Genomic DNA, 14,201 nt, shown 5'->3' on the forward strand with positions numbered 1-14,201 from the left:
AAAATAAGTCTTTATGTTTCAGATGGCAGAAATGGGATAATCTGCCAGATGCAAAATTTAGGATTTTGTGAAATTATTTTGGACATAAGAATTTTGGTTACCTTTATTGGACTTTTGCATAGTTGAGATAATGCTTGAATACAAGATTTCTTCTGTGGTGTTTTTGCTTCTGATTCTTTCTTCTTCCTTTATTATTCTAATCTACAAGTAGCTACAGTACATGTAATTTCAGTTTTCAGGGTGTTTTTGCCTTATCCGTTTGTACTCCCCTAGCACAGAAATAGCTAGGGTGATTGTTGTATATATTACTGTGGAAATGACTGTTCTTGAAACATGTGAAAGGAGGAATTGTCTTCTAATCAAGCTGTGCCAATGAAAGAGAAATCATCCTACAGGAACTGAAAATCAGTAAATAAGAAGCAAACATTTCCTCCCACAAAAAAAAAAAAAAGAAAAGAAAAATAAATTATTTCACAAGTTAAAAGACTGATTAACTGAATGAGTTTCTGTTAAAATGCTATGACTGAAATAAAATTCATACATTCTTGGTAATTTTACAGTGTTTTATTGATGTGGGAATTTTATTGTGTTTTGTTCTTTACAGTTGCCCTGTGGTCACCGATGTAAAGAGATTTGCCATTCAGGTAGCTGTCCTCTCAACTGCAGCCAGAAGGTTAAACTCCGATGTCTCTGTAAGAGACTGAAAAAGGTAAATTTACCTTTTGTGTTTAAAAGTTGCATTTTTTGAAGGATCTATATTCTTTGCATGTTCCTGGGCTTGTATGGATGGATTATGTGGATGCTGCAGATTGGAACAGGGCCAGTTGCTATAGTAGAGCTGTAACAATTCACATGAGCTGAAGATCTGGGCTGCTATATTGGAAGATTCACTGGAGAATATAAAATCTTGTCAGTTCTAAAATATGTTAGCTACCTGACTTGCAATAGCTTTATCTTCATGCACACTTAAGTTTTTGGAGTTCTGTGAAAAAAAGATGACCTGAAGTGATTTGAGAATAAAAATTACATTTTTATTATGATATTGGGAAAATTTACAGAAGTTTGGAATTAGCACAGATGTTGTGAAAATTGAACTAATGTAATCAATTAAGGCTCCTTGCAAACCTAAAAGGAAGTATGGGCATCAGCATACTTAGCTTCTAACATAGATAAGGACAAGGTAATATAACAAGTTTACTGTAGCTATACAGTATTATGAGGGGAACAACAGAAATTCATATGAAGTTTTGACAAATAATAATGTCTTAATGGAAAAAAACAACAGGATATGTCTTAATTAAAAGGTGTTTAAATTACTTCTCTGGACCCAGTTCTGATCCTTCCAGCAGTTCCCTGGAGACCTCAGCTTCTCCAAAATATGCTAAGAAGTCTTGCAGGTGGGATGCTGAGCAGGAGAAAAGATGGTACATATAGAAGAAGTGCTTAAAATTGATCAGCCTCTGCTTACAGATAACCAGTTTGTTGTTTTCTTTTTTAAATTTCTTCAATACTAGAAGAAGGGGAGAAAGTATAATTGAGAATGACTTTATTTCCCCCCACACCAGACTTTGTCCTGTAGTCTAAGACTGTAATCTAATTGTAATCTGAGTTAAAATAATCTGTATGAAATTACTGAGACTCTGAATGCAAACTTTCTGCCACAGGTTCGGAAGGTTGTCTTACTTGTCTAAGGCAAAAAATGTGTAAAGAGGAGAAAAATCAAACCGGACTATTGATTTATTCTTCCTGTCATCTTAGCTTGTTAAAAAGAAGGGGAAAAAAAAAAAGGCAATTTAATACATAATTACAGGTTGAAATAATGTTAAGTCATTAGCTTTGTTTTATATGTAAAATCAGTGTTTTGCTAAATAAGAAAGTTTTATTGTTTTCATAAAGAAAATGACAACTAAAATCATATCTAGGGAAATGATTATAAAAGACAAATTATGTTTAACAGGAAGTACAGTGCAGCAAGATACAAGGAGGCCAAGTTTCACTGGAATGCGATGCATTATGCAAGGAAATGAAGCAGAAAGCATATGAGGTAATGTATCCATTGTAGCTATAGTTTCTTTTTAGACCTCAAGAAAAGTAGAAAAAAGAACACATTTTTCAAGGCAGTACCAGCAGAAATGCACTGTAAGTGGATGTGCTGTTGAATAGGAGCTATTTTTTCATGCTTGAATTTATGAATGGTGTTAATTGACTCAAATGTTTTTTTTAAAACAGTATTGTTTTTCCTTTTTTTTTTTTTCTTTAAATTGATTGGAACTGATTCTTCCCTCTTTCACTAAGAACAAGTGATGATCAGTAATGATAAAATAGCCATTAGTGCTGTAAGACTAGCATCACAGGGCATTGTAAGGTCTGTCTTTCCAATGAAGGTTTTGCAGCTATCAGTTGCTCTGCTTGTCCAGTGTGGAGTATAATCCTGCCATGTGGTATTAGTTATCCTATACTGGAAGAATTGAGACTTTCCAGCAACTGCAGAATACCGCTTAGGCTGCTGTTAATGTGACTTCTCTCTAGCTCAGCTGTTTTATGAAGTAAAGAATTTGCTGTGTGCTGCACACAGAAAGGATTGATTCATAAGCTGATTGGGTTTTATCAGGTAAGTATTAGGTGTGATAAATTTACAATCCAAGAGCTCAGTGGGTAAAGCTGACAAGTCAACCTCTGCTCAGATTCTCAGGGTTGATTGACAAGTTCTAACAAGTACCACACTGACCAAATCCTGCAACTTTGCAAGCTGGTCAAATGCTAAAACTCTTGCCTTTAGGGAATCCCAACCGTAACAAACAGTTCCAGTGAGAATGTGAAGATAAGTTCATAGTGTATGGAGTCCCTTCCTAAGCAAGGTGAACTCTCAGTAAGACTGCATGAGCTGAGACCCAGCAGCATGACTCATTGTAGTGCAGTGTCAGTGCTGTTCAACTGGAGCAGGTACTACTACCAATTTCTGGCCCTGATGTTGTAATCCACAGGGAGAAATGGTCTAATGCAGTGAGCAAATGGCTACAAGTTCATGCTGTAAGCAAAGCCACAGACATACTGGATGGCACAATCTAGCTATGTGTAACTTCTCAGAAGAACGTGTATTTACTTGTTCTGGGGTTTTTATATAAAGTGATAAAGTTTTATTTGAATTCTTTCTAGGCAGTTTTTTGTAGCCTGTGTTGACTTACTAAGCAAATGACATACTAGAATCATATCCTATTATTAGGCACTTGATGAAAGTGGTTTATTTATGTCTATTACTGTTTAATGTGTCTACATTGGAAAAAAAAACAACTTGTGGAAAACTGCAGACATTTACAAAGACAAATTAGCTTGCACATTTGCAAAACACCCGTTAATTTCTAAAACCGAAGTGCATTAATTCTTAATGAAACTTTCCATGTCTGGTATCTAGTGAGTAAGCACTTCTTATTTGAATGTGTCTTTTACTGTACATTTTGTTAAAGAAATAGTCCTAGAAATTATTTTCTATGCTGTGATTATAATATTTAATGTTCCCTTTATCTATGTACATTATAGCTATGTATCTTATGCAAATTTGACCACATCAGTGTAAAAAAAAGCATTTCTGTTGTTCTTTTTTACATTTGAAGGTCACTTTTTCTTTTGTAGCTGAAATTTTGCCATTAGGTGGCAGTGAAAAACGAGGGGGCTCATTGTGTAGTTTTTTGCACACCAGACTTTCAAATTTCAGATGTGCATAGCTGAAGAGGTCCATTACACACATTTCTAAAGAGCCTCTGCCATTGTATCTAGATTATTGAAATTCTTAATAGTGCTTTTATTTGATACAAGGTTTAGTAATTTAAAAATCTGTCTGAAAACCTGAAAATAGGACTTTTGGCCTGCCTCCAGTGCCTGCTGTTTGAGCTGCAGTGTGCTAAAGCATGAGCTAGTGTGCTTTCTCCTTAGTCATCAAAAGCTCTTAAAATTGGGAATTATTTGTAACCAATTCTACCTGTGTAAACAGTATTCAGTAAACTGTTTTCATTGTTAATATGCAAATCATCCAGCTACTAGGATCAAGATTTTTTTCATTTCAAGTTATTAATAGGTTTTTACATCTAACTTTTCTAAGGTAGTGATTCAGTGACTGCAATGCTAAAAGCCTAAAAAAGGTATAAGAAAAGGGGGATATATAAACTTCTCCCATATACTCTTTCTGTGGGAACTGAAGAGGTTGAGATGGTGTCTCTGTCTAATGGCCTTTGTTGAATTTATCTCCTATTAGCGTGCCTGGTTGTTTTTTCACTTGACATAAACTTTTGGCATCTACAAATGTCCTGTAGCACTGAAATTCTAGATTTAGCCAAATACTCTGTGGGAGTAGAATACTTTCCTCTGTTGTGAGCCAACCTCCTGGTAAATTCATTTTATGCCTGTACATTATGAAAAATAATTATTGATATTTTCTCCCTGTTTGGCATCTGTGTACTCTCCAGGATTTGGTGTCATGTTAGTCACCTGATGAATCCTAGTCATGCATCTCTTCAGATGGAAGCCACTCCATCCTGTTGTCTTTTGTATGTGTTCAGGCTTCATATTTATTTGTTATTGTAGGGTCAAAATGGAATGCAGGTGCTAAGATTCAACTATGTGGCATCTTTGCATATTGACAGTTTTTTCTGCACCATTTTTCTCTTAGTACTTTCTAGCATTTAATTTGCTTTCTTGAACATTGCAAAATATTTCTATAGAATTATCAATTGTAACTCTCTTGAATGCTTTTCATATGACTTTTGTATGGCAGAGTTTACATGATGGAAAGTTTGCTGACTTTTGCTGAGAACCATTCTATAGGAGTAATTATGACTCCTTAAGAAAATAAGTTTAGCTGTTGTTTACAACAGTTTATTATAACTTTGTTTGTCTGGACAGATAAAAGAAGCAGAAGCCAAAGCTGCTCTTGAAGAGGAGAAGCGAAGACAACAGGTATTAGCCTTTCTTCTTCTTCATCCACATCATCCTCACCTTGTTCTTGTTAGTAAATAGTGTAATTTACATGCAATTAAAGATGTATGGTTTTTAATATGATATTCACAGTCATTCCTGTCAGTTGTTACCATACTCTGTGTGCTGTAAATTATTTACAACAGTCGAGGCCACATTTTCCCAAACAATTTTCATAGTTTTGTGCAAAATGGCAACTTTGTATTGCTATAACTTTGTATAATGTAATTTTTTTTAAATACTAGGTATGTTTTATTTTAATCAAACACTTCATACAGCATACACACCACAGAATACTGAATAGCCTCTGCAAGATTAAATCTTGGGTGAAGCTCCCTCTCTCCCTCCTATCATGAAAGAACAAGGACAGCTAGATGAGTCTTTGTCCTTCAAGGTCTCTGGGGTGGAGGGGAAGTGTGTATTTACTGTAATTGCTGTTGGTGGTGAGGGTATGTGGTTGGCATTGTAATCCACAAAGCTGCTGTGCCAGCTGCCTGGAGGTGCTGATACTAATCACATTCAGGCAAACACTGTAAGCTCAGTTGGTGGTGAAGGCTAAGTCAGCTTTGTCATCTGGAGTCTGCATGCCTTCCACCTAGTTCATGTATATGTGCCTGTGCCTGAGTGAGCATTTGACACCAAATCATATTCCATGTCCAGTGTGTGCCTTCTGACTCGTTTTACTCAATTATCACAGCATCTATGTATTTAGCTTACACTTGTGTTTTCACCTGCATGTCACATTCTGTTTTTATCAGGGATCAGTGGCTTGCTCCCTTCTTGAAAGGGGGCAAGGGAGGCTTACTTGTGCCATTTCCCCAGTCTCATTAGGACAGACAGTTTCTCTGTGGGTCACAACTTCTCATATACACATTTTGTAAGTTCTGTAAGCAATTAATGAAAATGCTACATCTAAAATGCTCTAGCAAGGTCTGTTTTTGTTTGTCAGAGGAGAACCTTGCACATCCTGCAAGAGAAGATGGTTATGCATCCATTGTCCAGAGCACAAGGCACTGTTTTGTGATCATCCTGCAATGTTTATTGCAGCATTCATATTTCAGCTGTCTACAGTATTGAGCACATATTCCCTCATATAACTCCTAGACAGTTCACCTAATTCTTCTTGTTCTCTAAGCTGGCTCTGGAAGTGTTACTTCTGGCATATGGGTCAGGAAGTGTAACTTACAGATGTCTGAAACAAATTGAGCAGAGGAAATATGTAGGTGCTGGTCCTGCAAGCTAAGTACTGAAGTGTGTTAATGAACATTTAACTTGCAAAGAATATGCTTACAGTCGTAGAGCTAAAAAGCCAAAGTTGCTGATGTTTGTCTTGCACTGTTTTCATGCATTCCCGAAGACATCCCACCCAAATACTAATAATTTCTGCTCAAAATCACTTAACTTAGTCCCTCTAGTAAAGGAGGCTCCTCTGAAACAGTAGCAGATTGACTCTACCAACACAGTGTGCTGTATTTTGGCTGAGTTCTTCAGTAGTGATTGTTTCTCTCTGCAGTCACACCATTGCTTTCTATTTGTACATTCTCTAAAGTCTCACAGTTCCAGCCCAATGGTAGTTACTTAATGCAATATATGGCAACTACTCCTACATATGTTTTGTGATGGATGCAAATTCAGGGATAGAAAACTTCACCTATACATAATTAATCCTATTAAAAGGTCAATTAAGAGTTGTTAGTTAGTGCATTAGGAAACAGTAAAAAAAAAAAAAAAAAAGACAAAGCAAATTTTAAAAAAAAGGGACCACTGTAACTAATAAATAGGCTCTAGAACTGCATAAAAGTATTGACTTCAACTACTGCAGCCTTTTTATGTAACATTGGTTCCCATCCAGTTAGAACTCATAATCTGCCATCTGTTGATGGAGATTGGAGGATTTGTAGGTTGTTAGGTCACATTAAGAGTATATTTTTGAATGTACTCCCTTCGGACAAAAGTTTGCATCTTGTACCACCTTCCTCGATGTCATAAGCACATTTTCTAGAGACTATTCATCTATTAGTCACAGTTTCTTAAACCTATTTTAATTAATACTTCATTATATGTTTTATATAAAATTAGGGCTCTAATAAGTCTGTGCATTTGTTTTTTGGTATTTATTATTATAATATAATTTATTAATATTATTTATTGGTATTTGCTATATGTGGTAGCAACTATTGCTAATACCATTTACAGATGGAATCACTTGTTTTCTAGTGGAAGAGACGGCTTGGCTAGGCTTCTTGTCATGGCCCTAGCAGCCAAACTTTCCCTCTGCTTCTAATTCAGAGGCACCCTGTGAGGCCAGGGTTTTCAGAATTGCTAGAGGTGGAAAAAAGATCACTGCTTTGATTATTTAACAATGCAGACCAAACTGTCTCTGTCCCTCTCCATTTTAAAAGCTTTGGTTAAATTTTCAAGCTGTTTAGATTTTCAGTACTGGAAGGTAGGGTCTTGAACTGAAGTGTAATTTACTAAGTTGTATGAAAGATTTAATTTCCCTTTTTTATGTACAAAGGAAAATTTTATCAGATCCTTAGAAGTTAAAAAGTCAAGTGTTTCCCTTCCCCTATTAATTAAAATATATCCTTACTTTAAGAAAATACACTTTGTCACTGTTATTTGCATTCATTTAGCTACGTTTTCCCATGGGAATGCTATTCCTTTCAGTGCAGGAAGAACATAGTGAATAACACGTTAAAGAACAAAATCCAGTGCTCGAGCAACACTGAACTAGATATTTTGAGTATACAATTTAAATAAATGCATTTCATTTTACTTTTATTATGTTTACATACAAAGAAGTTAGGTTCTTATCTAAATAAAAACCCTAGGCTTGTTTAGCTTGAAAAGTTAAAGTTAAGCTTGTTTGAAGAGTGGGCACAACCATTACTTCACAGGTCATTAAGGTGACACTTCAGGCATGTGACAGTTACACAAAATCTGTAGGTAGCCTTTCAAGGGTAGTGATGGCTTCTCATATTCTTTGCCTACAAGTCTCTTTTCATTCTGTGGTTTGGTTTTTTTTTTTCATTTACTTTTAGACAGGTTTTTGTAGAGTTCACTAGGAAAGCAGTTCAATAGCTATTACTTAATTTTGTTCGGGGCCTATATTTTAGTTTGACTGTTACAATTAATAGACCTTTCTGCTTTTAAAATGTACTGATCACAAATGTATAGTAACTGCAGAAGCCCCAAATTTTACTGAAGTATCTATCTAAAATGATATACTGCCATGTTGTCTATAAAACCATAAAAACTCTTCCCTTGCCTCCAGATCTTGGATTTTGGAAAACTGTTTCATTAAAATGCTTTGCTTTTCTGAAGGACAATTAGCTAGTTGAGAGTAATCTTGTTTCAAATAGGCTGTGACTCTGTCTGAACTCTTCTCCCATATCATCAGAGAAGTGCCAACAATTTCTGCCTTTATTAGGTATAAAGGAATAGACATCAAAATAGGTTCCTTTCTCCTGCTAATGGTGGTATCTGGCACAGGAAGGGAAGAGCTGCTTTGTGAGGCTCTGACAAATATTTGCTGTCTGTGGAGGAAGACCAGACATCAGGCAACCTTGAGTCCTGAGGGAAAGTTTTATTTACTGAACTACTACTCTGTCCATTTCCCAAAACAGTCTTTTTCTTGTTCTTTTAATGCACCTACTATATTATCTTAGTCCTTCTTCCTGGCAGCACTGCAGTCCTAGTCACATAGATTTATTTCCTGTCATGGCCAGGCTTTGTCTCTGTTCACTGTCCATGATTCCTCTCCTTCAGCTCAGTCTTGTGCCTTTTGCCCAGCCAGTCCTGTCTTGCTGCACTCTGCTACTCCCATCTCTTTTCCCTTCCACTCCATCTGGTTTCTCTGCTCCCTAGTGCCTTGTCCCATGTTTTCTCTAGTAGCTAACAACTTGACCAAAAATCCAGGTAGTCATGAGACTTTGTCTGATTTTAGTCTGTCTCAGGTCTTTAGATCATCTCTTCTAATTTTGCTAGTGATTAGATGCCTTATTATTGGAGCCTCACCCTAGTCTTCACTCTTTATTCTAGGCTGCCTAGTTCCAGTTTTATTTTGGCTTTGTACACTCAAATGAGTTTTTATCTGTATTCTCTTGATGCTCTTTTAAAAAAATGTGGAGGAGGATAAGGAACAGAGATCAGAGATCCTATTTTTTTGTTTTCCAGACAGGATCCTGAAACTGCCCTTCTTTGTTGGAAGCTTGGCATTCTTACTTTTGCAGTTGTTTGGCTCCATTTTTGGGCTTATAGGCATGTGCTTCCTATTGGAGGGTATTATTTACCTCTTACAGTCATGGGAGTGAATAAATGTTCAAGTTGTAACACTTAACAAATGGAATATTTTTGTGCATATTTAAGATTATAGTAATTAGTCTAAAATTTAGTGAGCATGCAAATATAAAAAATTTATGGAAATAGCATAGATTTTTAGTTACTTATGTTTTTATTAATTTTTGCATCTTTATTATGAGGGAATGTCTTTAAAGGTTTCAACCTATGCCCTTATAGAAGTTAGTAAAATAGCTTAAATGCAAATGTGTTTTTTAATAGGAAAAAAAAAAAGTATTTTTAACCTATTTCATGGAAATAACAGTCTTATTTTAGCTTAATATATTCAGCCTGAGTTTAAAAACTGAGCATGCAAAACTTCAGCTGGCTGCATTTTTGGCAGTTTTTATAGGAAAATAAACAATGGTTTAATATTTGAAAGCAATATGCTTTATACCTGTGGGATATAGTGCTACCTTCTCATCTCTGAGATGTGTAACTTCTTTTGGCTGATAGTTACTTCTATTAAATGTTATTTGGTAATGTTACTTAAAACCTTAACATTTCTTTGTTTTTAATTCTGACATAAACGTCAACTACTTGTGGTTCTCTTTATTTAGGCCGAACTGGAAGCTTTTGAAAACAGATTAAAAGGGCGAAGAAAGAATAAGAGAAGAAAGGATGAGGTAGAAGTTGAACAATCATCATGGCAAAAGTACAAGAACCTCATTATGCTGCCAGTGTTTGGAGTTGCTGTTGTGATGGTTGCGTGGCTCATGGTCTACAATGACTGAAAACAACTCAATATTTAATATACCTCAGTTGGACTTTAGGTAGCTGTTATTCCTAGAATGTTAGTCTGTGTGTAACAGAACTTAATAAGCATAGATTATGTATGTATACTATTTGCTAAGAAAAATGCAGAGGAGGGAAGAAATATCACTTTTTGTGTTATTACATACACAGCACAAAACTTAACTCAGACACTGAAAGTAATAGTAGATTCTAGTCTACACTGAAGTGCTGATAGTTTGACTGAGATTTAACATCTCTTCTATTAGTAATGTTATTTTTCCTTGTCTCCATTTCATAATATTAAGAATAGCTTAGTATAAAATGCTTTATTGAATATGTTTTCTGTAAAATCAACTTAGTGGTTTATTGAAGGTTAGTGTTCTTATGCTAATCTTTATGTTGTATCACTCAATAGTTTCTGTGCTTCACGCCAGTTTTAATTATGACAACTAACAGGGAGCCTTGGGTCACTTAGGCTTGAATATTCTGGGGTCTTATTCAGAGCTTTGTTCAAATAAAGGAAATATGGACTGTCTTCAATTCAGCTGTATTACAAACAAAGCAGTGCTCTCCCCCTTACAGACTGTGGGGTTTTTTGTTGTTTCACTTCACCCGTCCCACCCTTGTTTCCTCAAAGTTGAAGTTCATTTAGTGGACATATACACATGTTGAACATGGATGTGAAGAAATTTCAGGGAAGAGGGGTGCATTCTCACTGTTGCCCCAATTGCCAACAGCAGAAAAATAATTTGAAATTAATATGAGTATCAATTGACTATTTGTATGTATAAATGTCAGAGTTGGATATTTGCATAGGTGTGCAAAACTATAATTGGATAATGTAATAATATGGTTATATGATGTTCTGAAGCCATCTGGATGGTGCTTGGTAGTCACATTTAAACCTTCTAGCTAAACTTCTAAACGTTTAAATATTTTCTTACTGACAGTTTTGAATACCTTGCTTTAGGTTATCAGTATTGGTTGGTAGAACTGGAAGGTTTTTATCTGGCTTCAGGATTATCAGGGAAGCTATGTAGTCTGAGATGAGAGACTGCAAGTTAAATTCAGGAATGGGGAAATCAGAAAACTGAATTTTTAAACCTCTGCTAGAAACTTTTTGCTGATACTTGAGCACTGCAGGTTACTGCAAAGTGATTACAAGCTCCTGCAAAAAAGTGGTGCATAGCTAATGGGTATTAGTATTATGCCCTTGTAATTCAGGCATATAATTTCATCACAAATCCTGCAAAAGCAGTGGGACCATTTGTATAAGTTAGTAGAAAATGTTGCCGTTTGTTTGAAAGCTCTTTTGATTGATTTTAGCTTACTTGTAAAGGGACCTAGTATTAATTTGAACATATATCCAATTGCAATTCTGATTCACCAGCAAGAAAATAAAATAGAAAAGCTGGAAAATGGCAGAAGCTTTTGATTACATAGATTAAGAAAACTGAGATAAAATTAGTTTCTTTTCAATTTTTCACGGAAGTTTCATGATTGAGGAGAAAGGTGAGGAAAACTTGTCAATATTTAGCATGGATTGATGCTGATTGATTTTGTAGTATTTTTTTTTAAATTGACATTTTAGATATGCAAATTAGTTATATGTCAGACCATTAGTATTTAAAGTTGTAGAACTAATTGAAATTACACTATGCAAAGTTGCATCTCCATTTAATTTATTTTCTACTATAAAAAGTAAACAATGTTTCATATTATTGCTTTAACTTTTTTTTCTATCATATTAACTCCTAGAAGATAATTCCAGATATAACTATGTTTTCTTTAACAGAGTGAGGTGATGCTGTTGTGTGAGTGCATGTCAGTAACTCTTCTGTGACTAAAGGAAAAGGAGAGATATTTTTGTTCAGATGAAGTAAAATGTCATGGGTTGTCCAAAAGTACAAAAACACACCTTTCTGGGTGAAATATGGAAATCAACATGAATGAGAACATTGTAGAAACAGCTTCTATCTTGCATGACTATCACTAATTTTTCTATTTACTGCTAGCTTTGCAATAAGTCCAATAGAAAGTTTATCCCTGCTTCTACAGCAGAGAAGAAACCTCTCTTAATGAGTTATACTAATTAACTGCACTTGTTATATATTTGAAGAAGTTCTTAGTATTCTTTTCTGCATATTTGTGGGAAATACTGGAGAGGAAAAGGCTTGTCATTGATCATCTTCATTAAAGATTGCCATGCTTTTTTACTATACAAATTCATTTTGTTCATACAAAGATGTGTGAGTGGGCATATTCCCTTTCTTAAAGGATTTGTATCTTTTCTGAACCTTGCATATGCAAGGCATTCCTAGTTTTGAAATTTTATTCAAAATAGTTCTGTATATCTTATCCAACCATCTGAGTCATTTGCACTCTGTTGGTCTGCCTGCTGAACCAGATATTTATTTCTTGGCACAAAAAAAAGTGTGGGGGTTCGAGCAATCTGCAGTTTAATAAATCACTAGGGTTTTTTTGTTTCTTTAAAATATTTTTATAGTTAATATTTTGCCTTTCTTTGGTTGGAGCTGCATGTTGTCAACAACCTTTGAAGTAAAAGGTACAGATAAAATCACCTTATATTCAATATTAATGAAAGATGGTAATTTTGAACTAAAGGTAGGGTTTTGTAGCAATTTATGTTATGTACTGTTACATAATGTAACGAGCAAATATTTTGAATGTTAACAGCTTACAAAAAAATGCATATTGATCAGTGTATGTTAATTTATATAATCTGACCTGCTGTTGAAGGGAAATTGCAGCAATAGAAGCCTGATGATGACTTAACATGAAGAATATGTAGCTATGTGTAAAATGAAAAAAAAAATTGGGGCTTTTCTTGATTCTGAATGCATTGTGGTAAAAATTTTATCCTTCCATGAGCCAAGGTTCTTAGAACTGGTCAGTATGTTTTGGGATTGGAAGCTCCTAAGGCAAGTTTTTTCCCTGTAACAATATCAAATCCATTGTGTGTGTTAATTTAATGTAAAAACCAAGTCAGACAATAAATGTATCAAAACCAACTTGAAAAATTGTTTGTTCTCAAGGACTGGTGTCATGAAGCAGCAAACTTCCCAGGTTACGATGACTGACATACCGCAGCCCAAGTTTTAGGTATGCTTTTTTGCCCCCTTCTCTGGCAGTGATAGTGAAAGTAAGAACTTACTTTTCAGATTAAGGCTGGAATTATGTAATTGTTTTCCTTCATGTTACTACTCTGATGAAATTGGGAGAATGGGTTGGGGACGTCGATTAAGATGAGACAGATGGGAATGGACTTTGTATTTGACCTCACAGGGAGAAATATAGCTGATTTATTAGACATTTCTGCTGACCTTAACTTCTAGAGAAGGAAATATTACTAAGCAGATAGCACCAAAATTGGTTCATAAAAGCATCTATGTTTGATTGTGGCTCTAAAGCAGTGAACTCTGAGTTTATAATCTCAGCAGTAGCTCAGGCTCCAAAACATATCTGCCCTGTGCCAGCTTTCTCTGAGTGATGAGCTCATGTGTTGTGAGGTTAGAGCACAGAGATGCTTGGTCTGAAGTGTGTTTCAGTGCCATGTGTGTGGCAGCTGCTTTCTGGTGTGTGCTTGTGACCCTGCCCTCATTTTCATTTTAATTTGCATGTCCCTCTTCTGCTTTAGTTTCATTCTGTTACCAGTTGTTATCTATGAGCATTTCAATTGCTCCCTTTTCTTGCTTCATGAATATGTTTGTATTCCTGTCTGCCCTTATTCAAGTAATTTAGTCAGTTGCTCTAGAGAACTGGAAAATTAAGAACCTGTAGTGTTTTTTATTTCCGAGGACAAGAAATTCAAGGTAAAAATTAGGGAAAAAAATCAAATTAAGTCAAGCTAATTATAAGATAACAAGATATGCTGTTTTCCACAAATATGGAAAGATGGTTAGATGATAATGAATTACTGGAACACTGCATTAAGAAGTCTATATGGCATGGTACCAGGAAACAAGTCTGTGGTATGGGTAGTGTATGTGATACTGATCAAACTCAGCTGTAAGGCAGGCTAAACAGCAGCTGTGTAGAAATAAGTCATACTCTGAGGGAACTGTGGCTTGATTTAACCGAGCCTTTTTTAATCTAAATAATTGTTGCTCATGCAGTGATTTCCATAAAATCACCAA

The 14,201-nt window shown here is 35.3% G+C and overlaps 1 protein-coding gene across 1 annotated transcript in view; it reads left to right on the plus strand.

The window, feature by feature from the left end:
* NFXL1 (nuclear transcription factor, X-box binding like 1) overlaps nt 1-13,085 on the plus strand; it is a 44,894-nt gene extending 31,809 nt beyond the window's left edge. The window contains exons 19-22 of the mRNA XM_056490225.1: nt 605-709; nt 1,958-2,044; nt 4,897-4,950; nt 9,870-13,085. Coding sequence (XP_056346200.1) covers nt 605-709; nt 1,958-2,044; nt 4,897-4,950; nt 9,870-10,043 — 420 coding nt within the window. The 3' untranslated portion in view covers nt 10,044-13,085. The remainder of the gene's footprint in view (nt 1-604; nt 710-1,957; nt 2,045-4,896; nt 4,951-9,869) is intronic.
* The last annotated feature ends 1,116 nt before the right edge of the window (nt 13,086-14,201 follow it).

Source organism: Oenanthe melanoleuca, chromosome 4 (genome assembly GCF_029582105.1).
Source record: "Oenanthe melanoleuca isolate GR-GAL-2019-014 chromosome 4, OMel1.0, whole genome shotgun sequence".
NCBI lineage: Eukaryota > Metazoa > Chordata > Aves > Passeriformes > Muscicapidae > Oenanthe > Oenanthe melanoleuca.